This window comes from Bacillus rossius, chromosome 1 (genome assembly GCF_032445375.1).
Source record: "Bacillus rossius redtenbacheri isolate Brsri chromosome 1, Brsri_v3, whole genome shotgun sequence".
NCBI lineage: Eukaryota > Metazoa > Arthropoda > Insecta > Phasmatodea > Bacillidae > Bacillus > Bacillus rossius.
In genome coordinates, this window is record NC_086330.1 from 92468842 (window position 1) to 92488654 (window position 19813).

General features: G+C 33.6%; 1 protein-coding gene across 13 annotated transcripts in view; it reads left to right on the forward strand.

Annotated features, from left to right (window-relative positions):
• The window catches only part of LOC134540035 (hrp65 protein-like), a 286028-nt gene that overhangs the window by 105713 nt on the left and 160502 nt on the right, over positions 1-19813 (forward strand). For all 13 annotated transcript variants that reach the window (XR_010076400.1, XR_010076399.1, XR_010076397.1 and 10 more), the window contains exon 10: positions 793-818. Coding sequence is in view for 4 of the 13 variants with exons in the window: in XM_063382478.1 (XP_063238548.1) it covers positions 793-818 (26 nt within the window). In the remaining 9 variants the exon portion in view is untranslated. The remainder of the gene's footprint in view (positions 1-792; positions 819-19813) is intronic.

A 19813-nucleotide genomic window follows, 5' to 3' on the forward strand; every position in this document is an offset into this window, starting at 1 on the left:
AAGGTTTATTCCCAGTTTTAAGATTGCACAATTTTCTGATATTCACATAAATACGCAGTAAGTGATTTGTTTTTGTGTGTGCGCACTTATGGTGACACTGCATCCCAAAACAGCATGCAATAGAACTTGCTTGTGCATACAAGTTGTACAGTGTTTTGTTAGTTATTAATGTATTCAGGGCTAGATTTTAAGGAATATTTTAACCTGCCCAACGGACAGGTGTAATCGAAAATTTGCCTGTCCGCCGTCCAATTTGCCTGTCCGCTGTTTTACCCAAATAAAAAAAATTTCAGTCGCTGAAAAAGTGAGAAAAAAGGATTTTTGCTATATTTTGCACCTATTTTTAGCACACACTTAACATCCTTATTTAATCATCATTTTCAGACGAGTCACTGTCCGAGTCACTGCACAAATTACTTGGCTGATTTTGTCTTGAACATCTTCGAAAGGGTCAACGTTTTCTCTGAACATTATGATACCAGAGATTTATTGCTGGTGCTGGATGAAACTCACTTTCAGCCATTATTGTTTATTTATAGATATTGTCAAAGACGTTTTATTTGCGGTCGCGGTCGCATAAATGTTATTAATCACCTCTGCTAGTGCGTTCGAATAACCTCGGCGACACAAGTTGCACCTGTCCACCGGACAGTTGCCTTTTTTATTTTGCCTGTCCGGACGAGATTTTGCCTGTCCCGGGCAGGCGGACAGGTGCTAAAATCGAGCCCTGAATGTATTCCTTGAATGATGATACATGCTGTCAGACTAAATAAGTGAATTATTTTGTTGCAGGGGCAGCTGGAGGAGCCTTGCCGCCGGTAATGTACCCATTCAGTCCTTTGTGTGTTGCAAATTGTTTAAATTTTCTGGGATGGGGTGGCTAGCAGTGCAGATTGTCATTGTGGGAGGGTGTACGATGTACGTTTCTCTGCAGACTGCCTTTTGTAGTATATGTAGAGGCACTGGAAAATAGCGTTTGTAATGGCTGTTCGTAGCATTTATATTTTGCCATATAGCATTATAGCTTTAATTTTAATAGACTAGAAAATTCTTACGTGATTCTATTATTTATTATTCGATTATTCCATATTTTCAAAACGGTTTTGAAAATTTTCTTTATACACAATTCACGATGGTATAGCTGTCCATATAATATAAAATTGCCCCTTAATAACATGTAACATAAAAGTTTAAATATCACATTTGTAAAGTACCTACATCAATTAACACTGAAAATAAAAATTTGCAACTGAGATGTTAAAATATCAATGCAAAAAAAAAATTTTCAAGTAACAACATAAGTGTCAAAAATCACTTTCACATAGCCGAATATCAAAAATAATTTTTACAGAGTTCTTAAATAAAATGTAACTTTACCAAACACACATGCCACTAACAAAAATTAAAAGACATCATTGAGCATGTTTCAACATTCTTTTCAGTCATGCTGGTTCTTCGATATGTGACAATTAAATTATATTTGCTAAAAAACTGTTCATCATCAACACTGGTTAATAACCTTAATTTTATTGTGATTAGCAGCGCAATATTTAAGTTTCACAGATTACTGTTCGTTTTTTGGGTTAGGAAATTAGGAAAACACTAGGTACGTTCAACAAATGAGCGACATATAGAGCTACATTTTTTTTTTCCAGTTAAAGTGCTAACGTTTTGACTGAAGTAGATTTTTGTAATTTTTTTTGTAGTTGCCAAATATAAGCTGCGTTGTTGTAAACTTAAATTAATGCATTTTTATATTTTAGTTGTCATTTAACAGAATAATTTGATTGCTTGTGTTAATATCACGCACGCACACGTTGGCAATCATGGCCGCTTCAATGTTTTCACTTTCTTTCCTGTGAAAATATTCATGCACGTAAACAAACTTCTCTCTTTAATTGTTTACAATTGTTTGGGTCGTACGTTACGTTTGCAGTTAACAAAGTTTCCGCGCGAGCTTATGCATATTTAAATTGTGTTTTGTGTTATTTACAAGATTCATAGATCGTGTTGATTGTTTACAGGGCTCGCCATCATCACCATTTATTAGGTAATCTTCAAACACGGTAAGAAGATGCATAAAATAAAGAATGTTCTTTATTGTATGAGGTTAGGCCGTTAATAATAAGAAATGGTTTATTAAAAAATATTAGGTAAATCTAAAATTTACTGGAAATTTTAATATTACTTCTAAAAACGGGATTGTATCGTTTATTCGTCGGTAAACCATTTTGTCGCTTTTATTCGCGCCTATATCGTTTTTACGATTTTCCAGTGCCTCCAAGTGTATGTGTTGATCGTACAGAATTCTTAGACACAATAAGAGTACTGACTGCTGATTGAAAGAATCAACATAAACTATTTACATAACTCTTGATTTCCGAATAAATCACGATACAGGTATAAATAGTTTTAAAGATTCAGGTCAAAAAATATATCTTTTTTGCTGTTGTGGCTAAAACAAACATTCTTGCATTGAGTTCCTTTTCAGTTATGTTAATTCCTTCTGCAAAAAGTTAATTTTTCACATGAATGAGAATGTTCTTTACTGTATTTAATATTACCAATAATGACTATTTTTGAAGATAAATTTTTCTTGGTAAATTATTTTTTTATGGTTGCTGTAAACGTCAATTTTCTTAATGTTCTATCTGTCACCTTCAAATATCTTCATAAATTTAGTTTCTTTGGTAATAAATAATGATTAATTGTTGTGTTCTTATTTGTTGCACTTCTCGACATAAGAGAAATTAAAATTATATCAGTTGTGCATTTTTAAAAGCACTATACATTTTGTATGAAATGTCTTGGTTTTCTCTATGGGTTTAAAATGGCTCACAATATTCTATTTGGGAGCTGTAGATAACTGTAACTCTTAGTTTTTCTACATTTACAAGTTTGACCATGTTTTTGGCATGCTTTGGTATACCACTTTGGTCTTATGTGCCTTAAAATAATCTGGTGGTTTGATTAGAAATATTCTTCTTAAAAGCTTTCTTTGTGATATGAATAATACCAGGTGTAAATACATGCATGTAAAGAATTGTGAATAGATACCTACATAAATTTCTGAAGATTCTAAGAAGCAACTAGTTGTGTGTGTCCAGATTTTGTTGGGGAAAAGAAAAGACATAACTTAGCTTAAATTTTTTTTATAATTCATAAAAACAATAGTACATAGACTATTGTTTTTCCAACTTAATTCAATCACAATAATGGAATAATGATTGTTTCTTCATTATACAGTTTCTGGCTTAAAGGTGAGGGCAAGATTTCATGGTTTCTTAAAAGCACTGAAAATGTGTCCATAAAACAAAAGTATGTGAGATTATAAGAGTGATGTAAACAAAAAATTTCTTAAACATTCAATATTATTAATGAAAATAAAACTACAAATAAAACGTACAGGTAAACTTTTTTTAATGCAGCCTAGACCCAAGATTTTATGGCTTTGTATTTTGAGAAGTTTTGCTACGTTTTTGTTTCTAAAAATCCATTTTAGGATAACATCCATATTTTTTTTGTCATAGCAAAGATACTCTTGTTTTAAATGTTTTTTTATTTGTTTTATATGACAGACGTGCTAACGTTTACCACAATATGACAACAAACAAGTCTCCTAGCCCCTAAGTAGCACAGTTGCTTCACATCTCATGTAACTGGAGCATCATTACCCACATAGTGTGGCAGTGCGACACATGGGTCAGGTTCTCTGCGCAAAGAACTCTTTTGTTTATGGTTTGAGTGGGGACTGAGCATCAGGGGAGCATCTTTTCATTTGCTTAAAAAAAGTTCAGAAATCTAGGTTTATGTTGGTCCCTTGCAATAAACTGTATTTTACAACTACAATCTGAAGTTTATTTTTTTTTACCAGAGAAAATGTTAAGCTTTCCGAGGTACTGATATTACATTTATGGTTGTATGTGCTGGTGCCGGTTAATTTGCTAGGACTGATAAACTTACAATTTATTAAAATTATACAGTTTATTTACACACACATTAAATTATTCTGTTTTGGCTAGAGTGGGGTAGAAGGGAATTTTGGTTTTTAAAAAAAATTTGGTGAGGTTAATTTTTTTCCACGTGGTTATTTTTTAGTAGTAGATTACTCAAAAATCTAGCGGTTTGAGTAATTACAGAAATTATGTAGAACAATTTTATGCTTCAGTTGCTTACATCATTGTATCATTAGCATTATGTTATAATAAATTTGAGTCTGAGTGTTTCATTTGTACCATGTGAATAAATTAAATATAGAAAGGTTCCCTGAAATTTCATGAACTGCAAAATTTGCGATAAATGGCAAAATTAATTGTTATTAAACTTCTTTTAAAAATTTACATTGATCAATAACTTTTCTGAAAACGTCATGCCGGTGGTCAGAGATTCGTAACGCGGAAAACCAATTACAGTAATAGAGTATTTTGATATCTCAAGTATTATTTCTAACAGTGCAAATCATTATTATTTATGTATGCCTGAAACACAATCCTTTTGCATTTGTCCATACTCTTTGTACTGTGCCTATAACACTGATTTATACATTTTGTTAATTATATCTTTATTGGTGTTAAAAGTGATAGTCAGGGGCGTAGATCTCGTTGGGGGGGAGGGTGTTAGTCTAGGGGGGCCCCCCCCCCTTCCCGTTTTGTAATTAAGCCCATAATGAGGGGGCTCGCTTGTGGTTATAAAATAGTGACTATGAAACGGTGTTAAATATATAGGTACATCAAAACTAGGTTTTTTGGAAATCTTGTATACAGTCAAACCTCTCTGAAACGACCCCTCACGGTTCCCAGGAATAGGGTCGTAATAGATGTTTTCCGAAATTTTCAGTTGATTTCAACCCTCTCCCCCCCACCACTTTTTTTTTTCCAAACTGCTTCTCGTTTAGAAACCAGCCAGGATGCTGTCACTCACAATGCTAGACGGCTTTGCTTTAAACCCACTTCAACCTTCATGAAAAGTTCGTCGCCCTACAGGCCACCTCCAAAGAAAATATGACAATAGACAGTTTATTTTTAATGGTTAGTTTACATGTACGTTTTCTGCTTGCCGTAGTTAAATATACTAGAACCCCGATGTCACGAACCCTGGATTTAACGAAGCATTGATTTTACGAATACAATACTTCCAATAAAGTTCATGTAAAAATAACAAAAAAATAATGGGACATTTCCTTTAAAAATACGGCAGCAGTAGCTTGTGCAACGTAAGTGGGAGCGCCGGAATATCGTCTAGACAGGCTGGCGGCAGCACAGGCGGCGGATGCATGACGTCATACGGCATACCTCTCCTTCCCTTATCAAGACTTCAAGGTTCATCCCTCCCAGGCCCATGTCTCTCTCCCCCTCCTACCTCATGGTCCTTTGGCATGTGAAACTGTCAACATCCTTCCTCCCCTTCTGCATACTGCATGCGACGAAAGCAAGGTTTGTATAGTTAAACGTGACGTCATAACAAAACATTGATGAAATGATTGATCCAGAAGAAAATGAAATATCCAATTCTGCCTGAGACTGAGCCGTAATAGGTTTTTGCAACCAAACCATTTAAGCATTAAAACTATGTTATTCTGTAAGGAAGTAATTTTTTTTTAATTTTTCTATCTTTTGTATGATAACATCTACCTCTGTGAACTTTTATGAATAAAATTGAATCATTTTGATTGAATTATCCCTATTTTGTATCAATGCAAAGGAGTGAAATGAAATCTACAATTTAATTGATAAATTTACTTTTATTTGCACTAATTAATTCAAATATGTTTATTACTTTTGTAGTGTCGCGCGCGCTGTATTTATTTTTACAAGTAAAAAAATGAAGGAATAATGGTGGTGGGGATTCGATCCGTCAACCTTTGGATTTGTAGTCAGCGATGCTAACCGCACGGCCACGAGGCCACATTGGAAATAATACATGGTTGCTACAGGACTAGAAAACCGGGAAATGTCAGGGAATTCCGGGAAATGTCAGGGAAAATTCTACGCATTCTGGAAATTTTAAAGTTGCTTATAATTCACACAAAGCTTTGTTTTGATGCGCTCGTACCGCTAACGAACGACTCTGCTAAAAGGCTGCTGCTTAAGGCACAAGGCAACTGCAACTTTTTTTTTTTACTTGGTCTACGATTGCCTGTTGCAATAGGCTGTTACAACCACCCACCATAACTTCTGGCCAATCCAGGCACTCGTTTGTTCACTAGCGAACCCGGCCTTCATTTGTTCGTATTTTGATCCTTTTTAATTTGCCCTTGAGACTTTGTGTTTTGTTACGTTCCATGCAGTGAACTACAGAACGGGCATGGCGTCGTTTATCTTTTGAAGGCTATTTTCACGTGGAATAAGATGAGTAGAAAGCTTATTACGTGAATTTAAAGGCGTTGTTTCAGGTGAAGTTAGTTTTTGATGCGATCATAAGAAAATAAAGTGCATTTTGATAAAGAAGCAATACCAATTCTCATTTTGAAAACTACCAAGCTCATACGAAAACACGTGGCTTTTGTTTGCGGTTATGTTTTTGCATTTTTTCTAACTAATTTTTTAATTACTTTTTTTTTCAACCGTTATAATCGTGAGTTCTGTTGCGTGACACTTACATTGTGTATAAAAAATATGCATAATTGAACATCTTTTTCCCCATAATCGTTAGTTAACATTGTAAGAATGTAAGAGTATTGAATGTTGTAATGCTGCTATTGTAATTCTCTAAGTACGCCCGTTATATTGCTAGGTTCGAATTTGTAATAGTTTTTGTATTTAAGTAGTAATATTTTTTTTAAGAATTCATAAACAATAATTTTTTAACCTAACCTGAAAATATTATGTACTTTTTTTAGCTTAGAGATGTCGAAGAAAACTACTTTTAAGGAGAATTAGGAGTCACAGTTTCAGCATATCAAACCCTCTGCTTAAAACATAAATTCTGTGTACTTCACTTTGTGCTGCAAAAGTATTCAACTCAGCAATATGGGCCGAAGAGCTCTCACCAGCCATGTCGAAGGAAAAAAAAACATTCGCAATTCTGCCGTCAAAATAAAACAATATAAAAAAACCTTATTTTACCTCATGTTGAAATTTTTATATAACATTTAATCATATGCACGTTAATATTTATGGTATGTACTTCATAAGAAAGTCAGGGATTTTTTTTCTTAAATTTCTGGAAAACAGGAAAAAGTCAGGGAATTCTAAGATTATATTTCTGTAGCAACCATGATATACCGCGGCCATATTTTATTTCTCTCGTATTGTTTGTAAAGTTGTTGACAATGCTGAAAAATGTGTTGACAGCAATTCTTTGGCAACATGGTGGTGTGGTTTGTTTCTAAAGTAAATATTAGGGTTTGATTACATGTACGTGAAAAACTAACATTTAAAATGTCAAATTTTCCATTAAAAATTATCGTAAAATGTATTTAAAATGTTCGTTTTGCCCGGCAAAGTGTTTATGAAATGTTTTTAGGTTCAATTCGCAGGAATATGGGATTTTTGCATTTAATCGCAAGTAATTAACGAATCGCATTAATTCGCGGCTATATCGTTTTTACAATTTTTCACCCTCTCTTACGTATAGTGGTAGGCGGGAAATTAAAAATATATTGTCGGCTGCTAGTCTGCCGCCATGTTTATACTAACTTCAAGATCGTCGAGAATGTTTTACGCTTTTTCCTTGTTACATATTTAACTACGAAGTTTGTTCGTCATGAAATTAAACTCAGAATTTAATAAAAATGCCCTTGCAGTTAATAAAAAAGTATTAGTAAGTTTAAGAAAGAATTTCGGCTTTAATCTCCAACACAGACGCTTGTGGTGCGCTGGGGCCGAGATTAAAATTTGTCGAGAATATTTTGCCTTTTTATGTCTTCCAGTGCTGAAAATGATATGCAATTGTGGCCCCGGGCACGAAATTGTATTTATAATTCATTAATAATAACGTCCCTCACGATAAACAAAGGAAAATATGTATTAACGAGTGCTTGGTTTCCATGGAAGACAATGAGCGTGACGGGACACATCGTAGTGGGACAATGTACGTAACGGGACACTTTTTCGTGCGTGAAGCCGGCGTTCATCGATTTATTAGAAGTCACGTCAAAAACATAGCCTGTGCACAATAGACCTACAATTCAATTTCAATTTGTTTAATAATCCTAATTCGTTCATCTTGTGTTCTCAACTATTTTCTATGCCGAGACATTTTAATCGCTCTAAAACGTTAACCTCACTTTTGCACTTTTTATTAAGTCAACATTCACGCACATGTAAAGGAAACACCGATCAGAATCAGGAAGTAACATGTGCCATAGATTAGGATAGCATGCCCAAACAATGAAATACCGGCCTACAGAAATGCTCTCACGATGCTGCACAGGAAAAAATAAATTTTCAGCGCCACAGCGGACACCATATTGGTTTCTATGTACTGAGGGCTACTCGGCTGTGGATCCCGACAGTCTCTGATGGGACTGGGCGCCACCACGTGTAAGGGCACGTGGACCCCGGCTAAACCTCTCTCTCAGGGTGTGACGTGACCCGAGCGAGGCGAGTTACCAGCCCTATTTCTGTTGCTTGGAGTATTGACTGACCCTGCCTAGCCCGATCTTAAGGCGCCGGGTACGCCTCACACCTAGCTATAGTAAGGAAGTACCACGTGGTCAGTAAAGAATACTCACAGTACTAGATTTTATGCCTTTTATTCCTTCCGCCCGATCTCACATACATGATTACGTTACACTGTTAAAATGCCGAGGCACGGACCAGATTAGATGAAGTTAGCTCACTCTCGTGGCTACACACAAAGTCTCTACGTAGGAAGATTAGTGAAAGTCTCTAAGCGAGAAATACGATTAGTTAAACAGCCCGCCGGTTGAGAGACGCCCCGGGGATAAAATGAAAAGGTTTTTGGAGATTACTTCACATGCCAGAATTACTCGATCAAAGTTTAGCAAGAGATGAAGTCCCCGGGTTGCAGACGCGTGCGCTCCCGACCGGTGGTGATGACGGACTCACTGGAGCGCAGCGTCGCTCGCGCTAATATCGTGCGCCAGCGATTGCGCCACGCCCGGGCAGGGTTACTCAGCGGCCTTGTGCCTCGACGGTGGAAGAACACAGCAGAAAGTTCTTATACACTAAGGTGGCTCTTTCGAGACCTTTCTAGCCTTGTCCAAGTCTGTGCCTGTTCGGGTTCGCCCGGGCAGCGTCCCTGACTCCGAACAACAGCGACACAAGTGACACTGATGACACACCCAGCACTGGGACTAGAGAATAAGAATTATAAAGGAGTGTATATAAAATAAATTCAGAAAAGGGGCGTCGCACTGACTCGAAATGCCTCCTTGCAGTCTGGCACGCAGTTTTAACACACACTTCCACACACGCCCATGTCCGTCGGTGGTGGACAAAAAAGGGGGGGGGGGGAGGACGAAGAGAGGAAGGGAACGACGTCTGGCCAGGCTCAAGGGGGCGGAGCCCCGGTTGACGTCAGTACCTTATAAACGAGACGTCTCAATGCTGTCTTAATAAGGGGCATGTTTATTCTTGAAGTGATTTTATATACGTACGGTATAAAATGTTTGGTTTTTTACGTTACCATTTTATCCGACATGAAAAAGTTTCGTACATAAATACAAGTCGATAGTGTGGCAACGTTTTGTGACAAGTCAATTTCACGTAAATATGGCACCAATGTTAGCCATCTACTGTTTGTTGACAGTTCACTTGTTGCTATTATAAAATGGCTGCAGATTTATGTGATTTTTACTAGTTCTGTATACTATCGTTACTTTTTTTATGACGGTTTCTTTCTAAGAAATGGTTATTTCTGCATAATCTTTATGGTTAAATGATCATCTATTATAATTTATAGTGATGGGACCACATATTTTGTACAATCAATGCGGACAAAACGATAATTCAAACATGGGTACAAGCGAACTTTTTTAACCTTAGTTGTACGGCAATTTTGCCGGGACTGTAGGAAGTATACGATAAACACGGACATTCGATACATGCGAGTTCGATAGATAGAGGTTTGACTGTACAACATAAGAGCACACTATTCAGAGATGACGTGTGTGTGAAAACCAGTAACAAAATTCTTCTACGTATAGGAAACTTTGTTAACCTGACAAATTCTGAACAAGTGTGACAAATAATCCAGAAATAACCTATTCTTTCATTTGTAGAGTCAAGATTTTGTGGTGTTATTTTAAGACAAATTTCGGTGTAAAGAAATAAAGATTTCGGTGTTATATGGTTTTATTTTTTTGCTCAAAATACCCATGGCAAAATTTTTTTGCTTTTCTGTACGACATGCAAATTTATTTAAACAAATATTAAACAATAAAACCTCATGATCTAATTACAATTAAGTTCATTTGCAAATACATAGATGATTAAGTTCATTTGCAAATTAATAAATTCAAACTTTTAAATAACTACTAAAAATTTCACGACTTAATTACAATCTCATACACTACAAAATTACACAATTAAGCACTTCCAAAGTTACTATTAAGACGGTTTTATTTAAATGCTATCATTGTTAAATTTTCCGCATTTTCTGGAGTGAGACATCTTCTGTCACTAACTACCAGTGAGTACCTGGAAAATGAACGTTCTGCATCAACATTTGATGTTGGGAACCCGATTGCCCTTAAACTGGCTTGAGCAAATTCACTGTAGTCCCCTTTAAGGGAGCAAAGTACCTTTGCAACATCAATTTGGCTTGTTTCTGGCAATGAAAGTTCATCCTCAATTATTTTTTTGAAAGCAACATAGCCATGTATGAATGTATCAATGGGAAGATGGGAAACAGAAGGCAAGTTATGCAGAGACTTCTATAGGTTTGCATCTTCTATGCTAACCCTACTCACATTTCTTGGGTTGAACAGCAAATTAATGGCATTAAAGACTCTTAGACAAGGATGTCGTTTAACAGATGAGTTTTGCCTCAAACGCATGTGTTTCTCACTCGCGACATGTTTCACAAGCGTATCGCGTCTCTCGTAGTCTAGCCTGCAGTTACAGAATTTGCACATAACATTTTATCACTGAAATAAAATCCTTCGCTGGAAAATTCTTTCGATTGGTCACTGGCAGAAACTTTCGTTTTAGGCATTATCAAAAATTTTTAATCACATAGGAAGAATTTAACCTCTTAATACGCAAAAACTTTCCGTGCTAGAAAGATCAAAACAATGGAGAATATATGCAAATACAAACGCATACCGAATACCAACATACGTACGTGAATATTAATACCGACATAAACATGTACTATTTATTATTTACAATCATTATGCTGAACAGGGTTAATTTTATTTTCGTACCCTATGTACTTTATTTTAAATAAACAGTAAAAGCAATGCGCTTTAGTGTGTAATATTTTAATGATTAAAAACGTAATCTTAGAAAAACATATTTTGGACGTTTGTTATTTTTGTATTTACAGAATGTAAACGGCAGCCATTATATCATAGTTATCAACATCTTAAATTATTATGGTACACAAGATTACGGTTTAAAGAAAATATTACGTTAATTCCGAGACTTCATTTTAAAATCTATAATGAATCACCGTCGCATATAATATATATGGCTGCTAGTTACTGTCAGAAATATTTGATTGCGCTGAAGATAGTGAATTGTCCTTACAGAATGGAAAGAAAAAAAACGTAAATAATCAGGATAGACGAAATTTCGTGACATATCGCGGATTTCGCACAATTTCGTTTTATTTCGTGTTTTCAAGCTGATTTCGGTGTTATTTCGTTTTATCGCGGATTACCATATAATCGTGCCTCTATTCATTTGTCTTTACATTTTATGTTTTCGTAAATTTATAGTTTAGACCAAAAATCAATTGTTAACATTATTATAAAATATGTTTACAATGTGTTATGCATGTTAAGCATTATTCCTTTGTTTACATTTACTGAAATTAATACATCTAGAAAGGTACGCCTTGTGTATAGGTTATGCCAAATTTTGGGAATTGTGTATTGCCTTGTTTTAATACCTATTATATGCCATGATTTAACAGTAAATTATTATTTTTTTTCATAAAATGTTATTAAAGTTTGAGATCAGGTGTATATTTAATCTGTAACTGAAGAAAAAGAAAACCCCCTTTTTCTAAATGAAAATAGTAAAAAATTTGTTATTTATATTCTGATGTATTTTTCAAAATATTCTTTGAAAAGACCTGTGATTCTTTAAAATGTTTACCAATTTAATGAGTAATTAAGTTAAAATTAGTAAAGTTCAGAATACTTTAAAAGTAGTTAGATGGTTGTTTAGATTAGTAATGTTGTAATATTTGAGATTATAAATTACATATTTAAAATAAAAGTAGGTAACTTGACCAACCATTATTACTATATTTAAAGTAGCATAGCTAACTATTTGTTCACACAATTTTACAGAATTTTTTATGTAGCATCCTAATGAACCGTTTACGTAATGCCAGTACTTTTAATCTACTTAACCCAACAACTTGTTAAACCAGTGAAATGACTACCATATTGGCCCGAATATAAGGTGACCTGCAGTTTCAGAAGGCCAAACAAATGTAAAAATAATTTTGGTAAAAATTAATGTGAAAATTCATTAGACATACATTTTGTGTTGATAAATCCTGTTTGCATTTATGTATACCGCATTTAACTTTCCGTTTCACTTAAGCTACGTATTACTATTTAGTAGTGTGTTAAACGTAACAAAGCAAACAAAGAATACAGCTTGCCAGAACAAAACAAGTGGCTAGCTGCCATGGTGAACCATATGGCCATGAATAACTTCGGTTACGTGACCGCGAATATTTGTCCATATTACTCTGACAGAGAGTCTCTGTCCTATGAATTTTAAAGAATAATCCATGTTAATTATGTTGTTTGAAATGTTTTTACACAAATAAAGAGTGGATTACTGTACAATTATTAAAATAGCTTTTGAAGCAACATACCAAATTCCTGTAAATATGGCATCTTTGTGCATGTTCGGCAATAATCGTTTTACAACAAAGAAATATTGTGGAAAGACAGTTAGCACCTGTGAATTTCCAAACATTACATCAGAAACGTTAACATTTCTGTTTGTAAACGTAAACAGTCATTCTGAAAATTATTGTGATGTTTTAGTACAAATATTTCCGTTAAAAATCTGAAAATAAATTACCGTAAATGTTAACACGCGATTGTAAGCAAAGTACAAATATGAATTGTGTAATAAAAGGTTGCCATTTTCAAGTGCTTCAACATTCACATTTTTACTCAAGAACAAATATTTTAATTTTCAACTTGAAACAATTGTGAATTACTGCAATATTGGGTGGATTTATCATTTTCCCCGTGTGAGGTAATGAAGTTTTAGTTAATATAAAAAATCGTGAACATTTTGTTTAACAATGTTTCTACTGTAGCTTTCAGCTTGGAACTAATGTTTGCGGTGCTGACGTCTTGGGTGCGAAAATAAGGCGACTTCCAATTTTCGCATCTCTCTTTTATGTAAAAATGGTCTCCTTATATTCGGACCAATACGGTAAGTGGCAAAACACCCCTTTTAGTGAATAATTGATAAAAACTTAAAAGGAAGCATTTTATTATTCTTTTTTGGAAAGGCTTATTCTTAATAATTTTCAAAAGTTTTTAATTTTCAGTTTACAGTGTGTATAAAATAATTAAGGGATTAAATGACAAATAAAATATTTAATACGAATTGAATTTTATAAGTAACTTTAAATTTTTTGCAGTTACTTTGCACCTCTTTTTTGGATTTAGTACTGATTTTTTGCAATGCTTTTGTGTTATTTTAAGACTGCTTTTGATAAGTTTTATTTACCGTTTTCCAGGGTCCCTCTAGAGTACTCAACTATCGGCCATGCCTATGTAGGTTTTAATTTAAAATTGAGTATTTTATTCCGTGGAAGATAGAAAACTCGGATGTTAAGTCCTTGGAAGTCATAGAAAATTGTGTAGTTGATTAATTTAAAAATTAAAAAATATTGATATTTTTAAAAAAATTTAAAAATGGTAATTCTTAAGGTGAGCATTTTTCCAGAAAAATCCAAAAATATATTTTTTTAAACTTTCTAACTTGGTTCTAAACAGTGTTATGTGGTACATGGAGTATACCTTTTTAAAGAGTGGCTATGTTAGGTTACTTAAAAAACTGGTGAGTATGGTTGGCTGCTTTCGGTTAGCTTCATTAAAAACACAAAATTATTTCAATTATTAGCTATTTTTAAATACTTTCAAACAGGTATAGATGGGGTTAACATAATATAAAAAAGCCGCTCTAATGAGATTTAATTGTTTCTTAGTTAACAAAAACTGTTAATTATCAAATATTGTTAATTGTTTATATTCTATTTATTATTATTTACGCGACGTCATAATGTACGCGTACGCAATACGACTCAATTCGTTTGTGCAACATAACATAGCTTTTTAATGCGGTTTCAGAAGTAACGAGTAACGTAACGATACGATAGTAACGAGTACTAATTGATATAGTAACGAATACATACGGGTACGCTTTTTTTCGTTACTTTTACACCTCTAGAGAATAATGATAATGGCGTATTAGTGTGACGTGGTCACAAGTTGAAAAAACCTGGAGGATGAGAAAGGGAATATTTGGAAACGTGTGATTATTGGCTAGCACTGTTACTATGCAGGCGTATTTGGAAGATAACTTGGTGAGTCAAGCCAGGGATAGAGAAGGGGGAGGGGGATGCGGACAAAGAAACCCTTCATGACGTCATGTGTCGCGGACAGTCTATCTATCCAGGCGCGCGCAATGGCACGCACCTACGCAATTAAGTTACAGCGCCCGGAGTTTTTAAGCAATTTGAACAATTTTTTTAATTTTTTCGTATTTGGACAGATGATGCAAAGGCACATATTAATATATAGTACCTCCATTCTATTACTGACACCACAGTGTGTATTTTTTAATAAGATTCCATTACTATTTACTTGCATTTTTTGGAAATCTATATTATTATTTTAATAAATTGGTAATTTTTGTTGGTTCCTGAAAACCTTTACGTTAAATCGCCGTTTTTGTTAAATCCGTGTTCGCAAAATCGGGGTTCTACTGTATTCTAAAAGAATATGCTTATTTTTTAGTTGCAATCTAAATCACAAAACACAACTTTGCACATGTGTAGACCAGCCAGAGCACAAAGGTTTCACTAAAACACATTCTGTGAAACGCAATTCAACTCTTGTTCATAAATTTTGTTAAAAAAAAAAACTCAGACTAAATAAGGTAATCAACTTTGATGAAACACATTTTTAATATATTTTTACTTTTGATGAAAATAAACATCTTTACCATATCGCTAGGTTATGTTTGAAAATGAACTTAACGAGAGCAGAAATGAAAAATGTTGCTAAACACGTTACGTTGGAAACGACACAAAACTCGGTTTATAACAAAGAAACTGAAAGACACCATCTTAAGCCTTAAATTTCTGTTTCTTCAAAAACATCAGAATGGTTTTTAGTTTTGGTTTATGTCATAGTGTATGATCAAAAGTAAATCACGGAAAATGAGTATGGAATGGGTGGTTTGTTTTTATTTCCATTATGTGTTACTATTATTTGTCCTAATGTATATTATTTTAGTGTAAACTTTAATTCATTTGGTCTACTAATGGTTTATTAGATGTATGAGATTTTTTTTTGCAAGGCATATAAATGGTTAGTATTTTTTTTTTTTTTAACCAGGTAAGTGACCAATCTCAATGCTGTTGTTCCCGATCCCGAAAATCCAATTTATTTCCTGACCGAACACCGTCCGTAGTTAAAGTACCATTCCCATCCACCTCTTAACATTTAAATTCAAGTGTAGTGCTTTGTTTGAAAATAGTTTAACAAACATTTTGGTACATATGCATTAATGATGGGTCGGTTCTCGGTTCCTAAGGTTCTCAGCATTTTAACCGGCACCGAGAACCGGAGCTAAAATGTCTGTACCGGTACCGGCAGCATAGCAAAACCCTTTACGAAGTTAGCCCTTCACTACAACCTAACTGCAGCATGAAATGGCTCAACTCACGTCCAATTCACTTATGAATTATTTTTTTGACTTCTGTGGAATAATATTCATCCCTAACTATAATATAAATTACACGTGAAAATATTTTATGTTCTCGTCACATTTGTAAACAAAGTACGTTTTAAAATCAAAACATAACAGTTGAAGGTGCCGTAGATGTATACAGTCAAACCTCTATCTATCGAACTCGCATGTATCGATTGTCTGTGTTTATCGTATACTTTCTACGGTCCCGGCAAAATTGCCATACAACTAAGGTTAAAAAAGTCCGCTTGTACCGATGTTTGAATTATCATTTTGTCCGCATTGATCGTACAAAATATGTGGTCCCGTCACTATAAATTATAATAGATGATCGTTTAACCATAAAGATTTTGCAGAAATAACCATTTCTTAGACAGAACCCATCATAAAAATAGTAACAATTGTATACAGAAGTATTAAAAAATCACCTTAAATCTGCAGCCAAGTAATGGAGCACGTACACATGAAGAAAAGACAAATGAACAACAACTTACGAAGAAATATGGATGATGTACCATAACTACAGTACAAACCCAATTGTTATCTTACGATAATTACTGTAAAAAGAACTAAAGATTCTTTGTAGATACCATAATACTACAGAAGCACGATAGCTACCACATTTGCACTATAATAGTTACCTTAACAACCGAGATGATATATATGTACTGTGATGGTAATGTATTTATTTATGACATTAAAATTAAAGAACATTCTTGAAAGAAAAAAAGGATGTTAAATTTTGATATGTACAGTTGGCACATGTTGCTAAGAAATAATGCGATCTAAAAGAATGCAGTACTACTACGAAAAGTGAAAATGGTACTCGTGGATTTTTAGGTTATGGCAGTCTGTTTCGTTTTTCTGTAATATCGGCCGAAAATTAACAAGCGTATCGGAAGTCGGCAGAAATTCCGATTCAACTAAATATTGGCAAAATCGGCTTCTTCAGTACAGCTCTACATTTGATAACATGAGTAAACATATTTCAGACTTCAGGATATTGAAAAAGACCAATTTCCATGTAGGTTTATTGTGCGTATGTTTTTTTTTTGCAAGTGTAAATTGAATTAAGTAAAATGCTTCAATTTGTATTTTTTTTTAACCGATTAAACTTTAATTTCAAGTAACTGATATATTTCTGACACTAATTTTGAGGTTGAAATATTTTTTTCAAAATCTAAGAGTGAAGTCCACATCTATTGAATGTCCGCATCTACTGAATTTTTTTGTTGGTCCCCTGAAAAACGATAGAGGTTTGACTGTATTTCATAGATGTGTGCAATTCTATAACGTGCCTCAGCAGAGATGTGAGAACAGAAAGACGCCATTTTTGTTTCAATTTGTTTTTAAAAATAGGCACTTAAATGAGTCATTGACACGTAAGTAAGGGTGACTGGTGTATAAAGAACAATTAAAAATGAAAAATTCCACTTTATTTGTTTAATAGAATTAATGATTGATTTAAAATTTTCCGTAATAATTTTCGGCATTCTACAATTTTATGCTTTTTGTGCAGTGCTTTGGAGTGTAAGTTCACTGCATTTGCAGCCATCTAGCGTAGTTGCTAGTAAATTTCTCTTGGTAAACGGGATTGTTTTGAAGGGGGAATTTTTTTTTTAGTAAAGTGGTGTATGGATGTAGATGTATTTTACTATTGGCTGGTCAAACAAAATGTATTTTGACACTTGTAAAGTATAATTATTCTGGCCAAATAGAGCAAATTGTGTAAGAAATGGCATCGGAAGTATGGCAGTAATTTACTGTAGACTGTGCAAACAAACTGAATTCAATGTAGGCAATAAGTTTGATGGACAATTTAATATTTTAATTCTTTAAAAGTTCACCATCATTGTATTTATTTCCATTATTGTAACATTTTCTTTTTATTCCTATGTTTTAAAGGAGGGTGTATGTCAATTTCTTGAGGTAATTACTAGATTAATATAGTAAATTTCAGTTTTATTAAGTGTTCCCTATTTTATTTCGAATTAATTTTTTTATTAATACATATTACATTTTTAATAGGTTGGTGTTTTTTTACTGTAGCTTGAAACAGTAAATTTTGAAGATGTAAGTCTGTATACAGGCTTTTTAGTTCTTTTTTTGTAGCCAAAACAATACATAGTTTATTACTTAAAACACCTCAAATAATTTGTGAATAAAATTTATTTTATTGTTTTAAGTCAGAACCGAGAACCGAGAACCGAGAATATTTTCCTGCCCAACATTTTGGAAAAGATGTATTCCTATTATTCTCTGAAAATTGGGATGAAGCCCAGATCTAGTTTTAGCACATGACTTGTATATAATTGATTCCCCTGCATTCATGTTTCAATCTATTTGATTTTTTAAAATATTCATTAATGACTTCAATTTCCATTCTACAGGAACTAACTGTCCACTTAATGCATTTATGTTTATTTTTAGTTTGAAACACACATTATTGGATTTAATTTCTATATTTTATATATAAAACTTTTAAGTATTTTACGTCTAAACTTGTTTTTTCTCTGCCCTGTAATTATTTAAAAGCTATTCTATTTTCAATGAATGTATACTTGGCCATCAATCACTGAAGGGTTTTGTAGTGGAATAAGGAAAAAAGTGTTCCGCTTTTGAAACTTTTAGCTATTTCTAACATCAGCAGTCCCTGATAATGATGGAGTAAATTTGTTAGCACCAGTAGCAAGAGATCCTAGCCCCGACTGCTAGCAGAACTAATTTGACTCCTGAACATGCAGAAAAATTATTTTGGGATTTTCAAGGGAGATTTCTTTGAGAAATTTTTTTTCACATTTGACAGATTTTAAGTATTTGTAAAGTATGTGGGCATTGTCATGTTCATTTGCCTATAAGTATAAATGCTAGACTCATTCTTAGTATATGCACAGTGAAGGAAAATATGTGAACTTTATTTTTTTTTATCATTGTGCATTGTACATCTCATCGATATGAAACAAAAAAAAATTGTGCTTGGAAATTTTATTGTAGCTAAAATAATGCATGGTAGACCTGTCCTGGTATTTATACTTATATCATTCTTTTCTCTGTTCCTTCCATATTTTGTATTTCAATTATATGAAAAAATTATATACATTTAAGCAAAAAGATAAATAGTCCAAATTTACATATCAAACTAAATTCCTCTTTGGTTCACTGATTTTGCTATTATGCTTTTTAGATATCCATAGGCAAAGTCTGTGTTAGTGAACAAAAAAGGTTTTATGGGCATCATGTGAGGTGAGCTTTGGTGTGTTGTACAGTGTACCCTGAAAGGTGCAAGTTGTTGCGAGCAATGATTCATCCGTATGAAAATACGATTGTTGTGTTATAGTTTCTTTGTTTTGGATATTATCGCTTATACCATTAAACACCTAACGCGATATGTAGGTTTAATTGGTAATAGTTCCGCTAATGTTTTACTTTATTCTAACAAACATTAATTGAAACAGTCGGTGAATTCGTTTTCTAAGTTGCATATTTTGAAGCAAAGCTTGTGAGTTCATTTGAAAATCTTGAGTTACCAAAACAAGTTGAAATAACACTTTAATTCAATACCCTCAATAAAAACAGTTTTTGTATAGGCTGCAGCTTATATAGTTTTGTATTTGGTAGAAGCAAATCCATTTAATTTACAAATTTTAGTAGGAAATGAACATAGCTACTTTTTTTAGAAAAAAAAATTGTATATATTTTAATTTACAGTTTTTAGTTTTTAC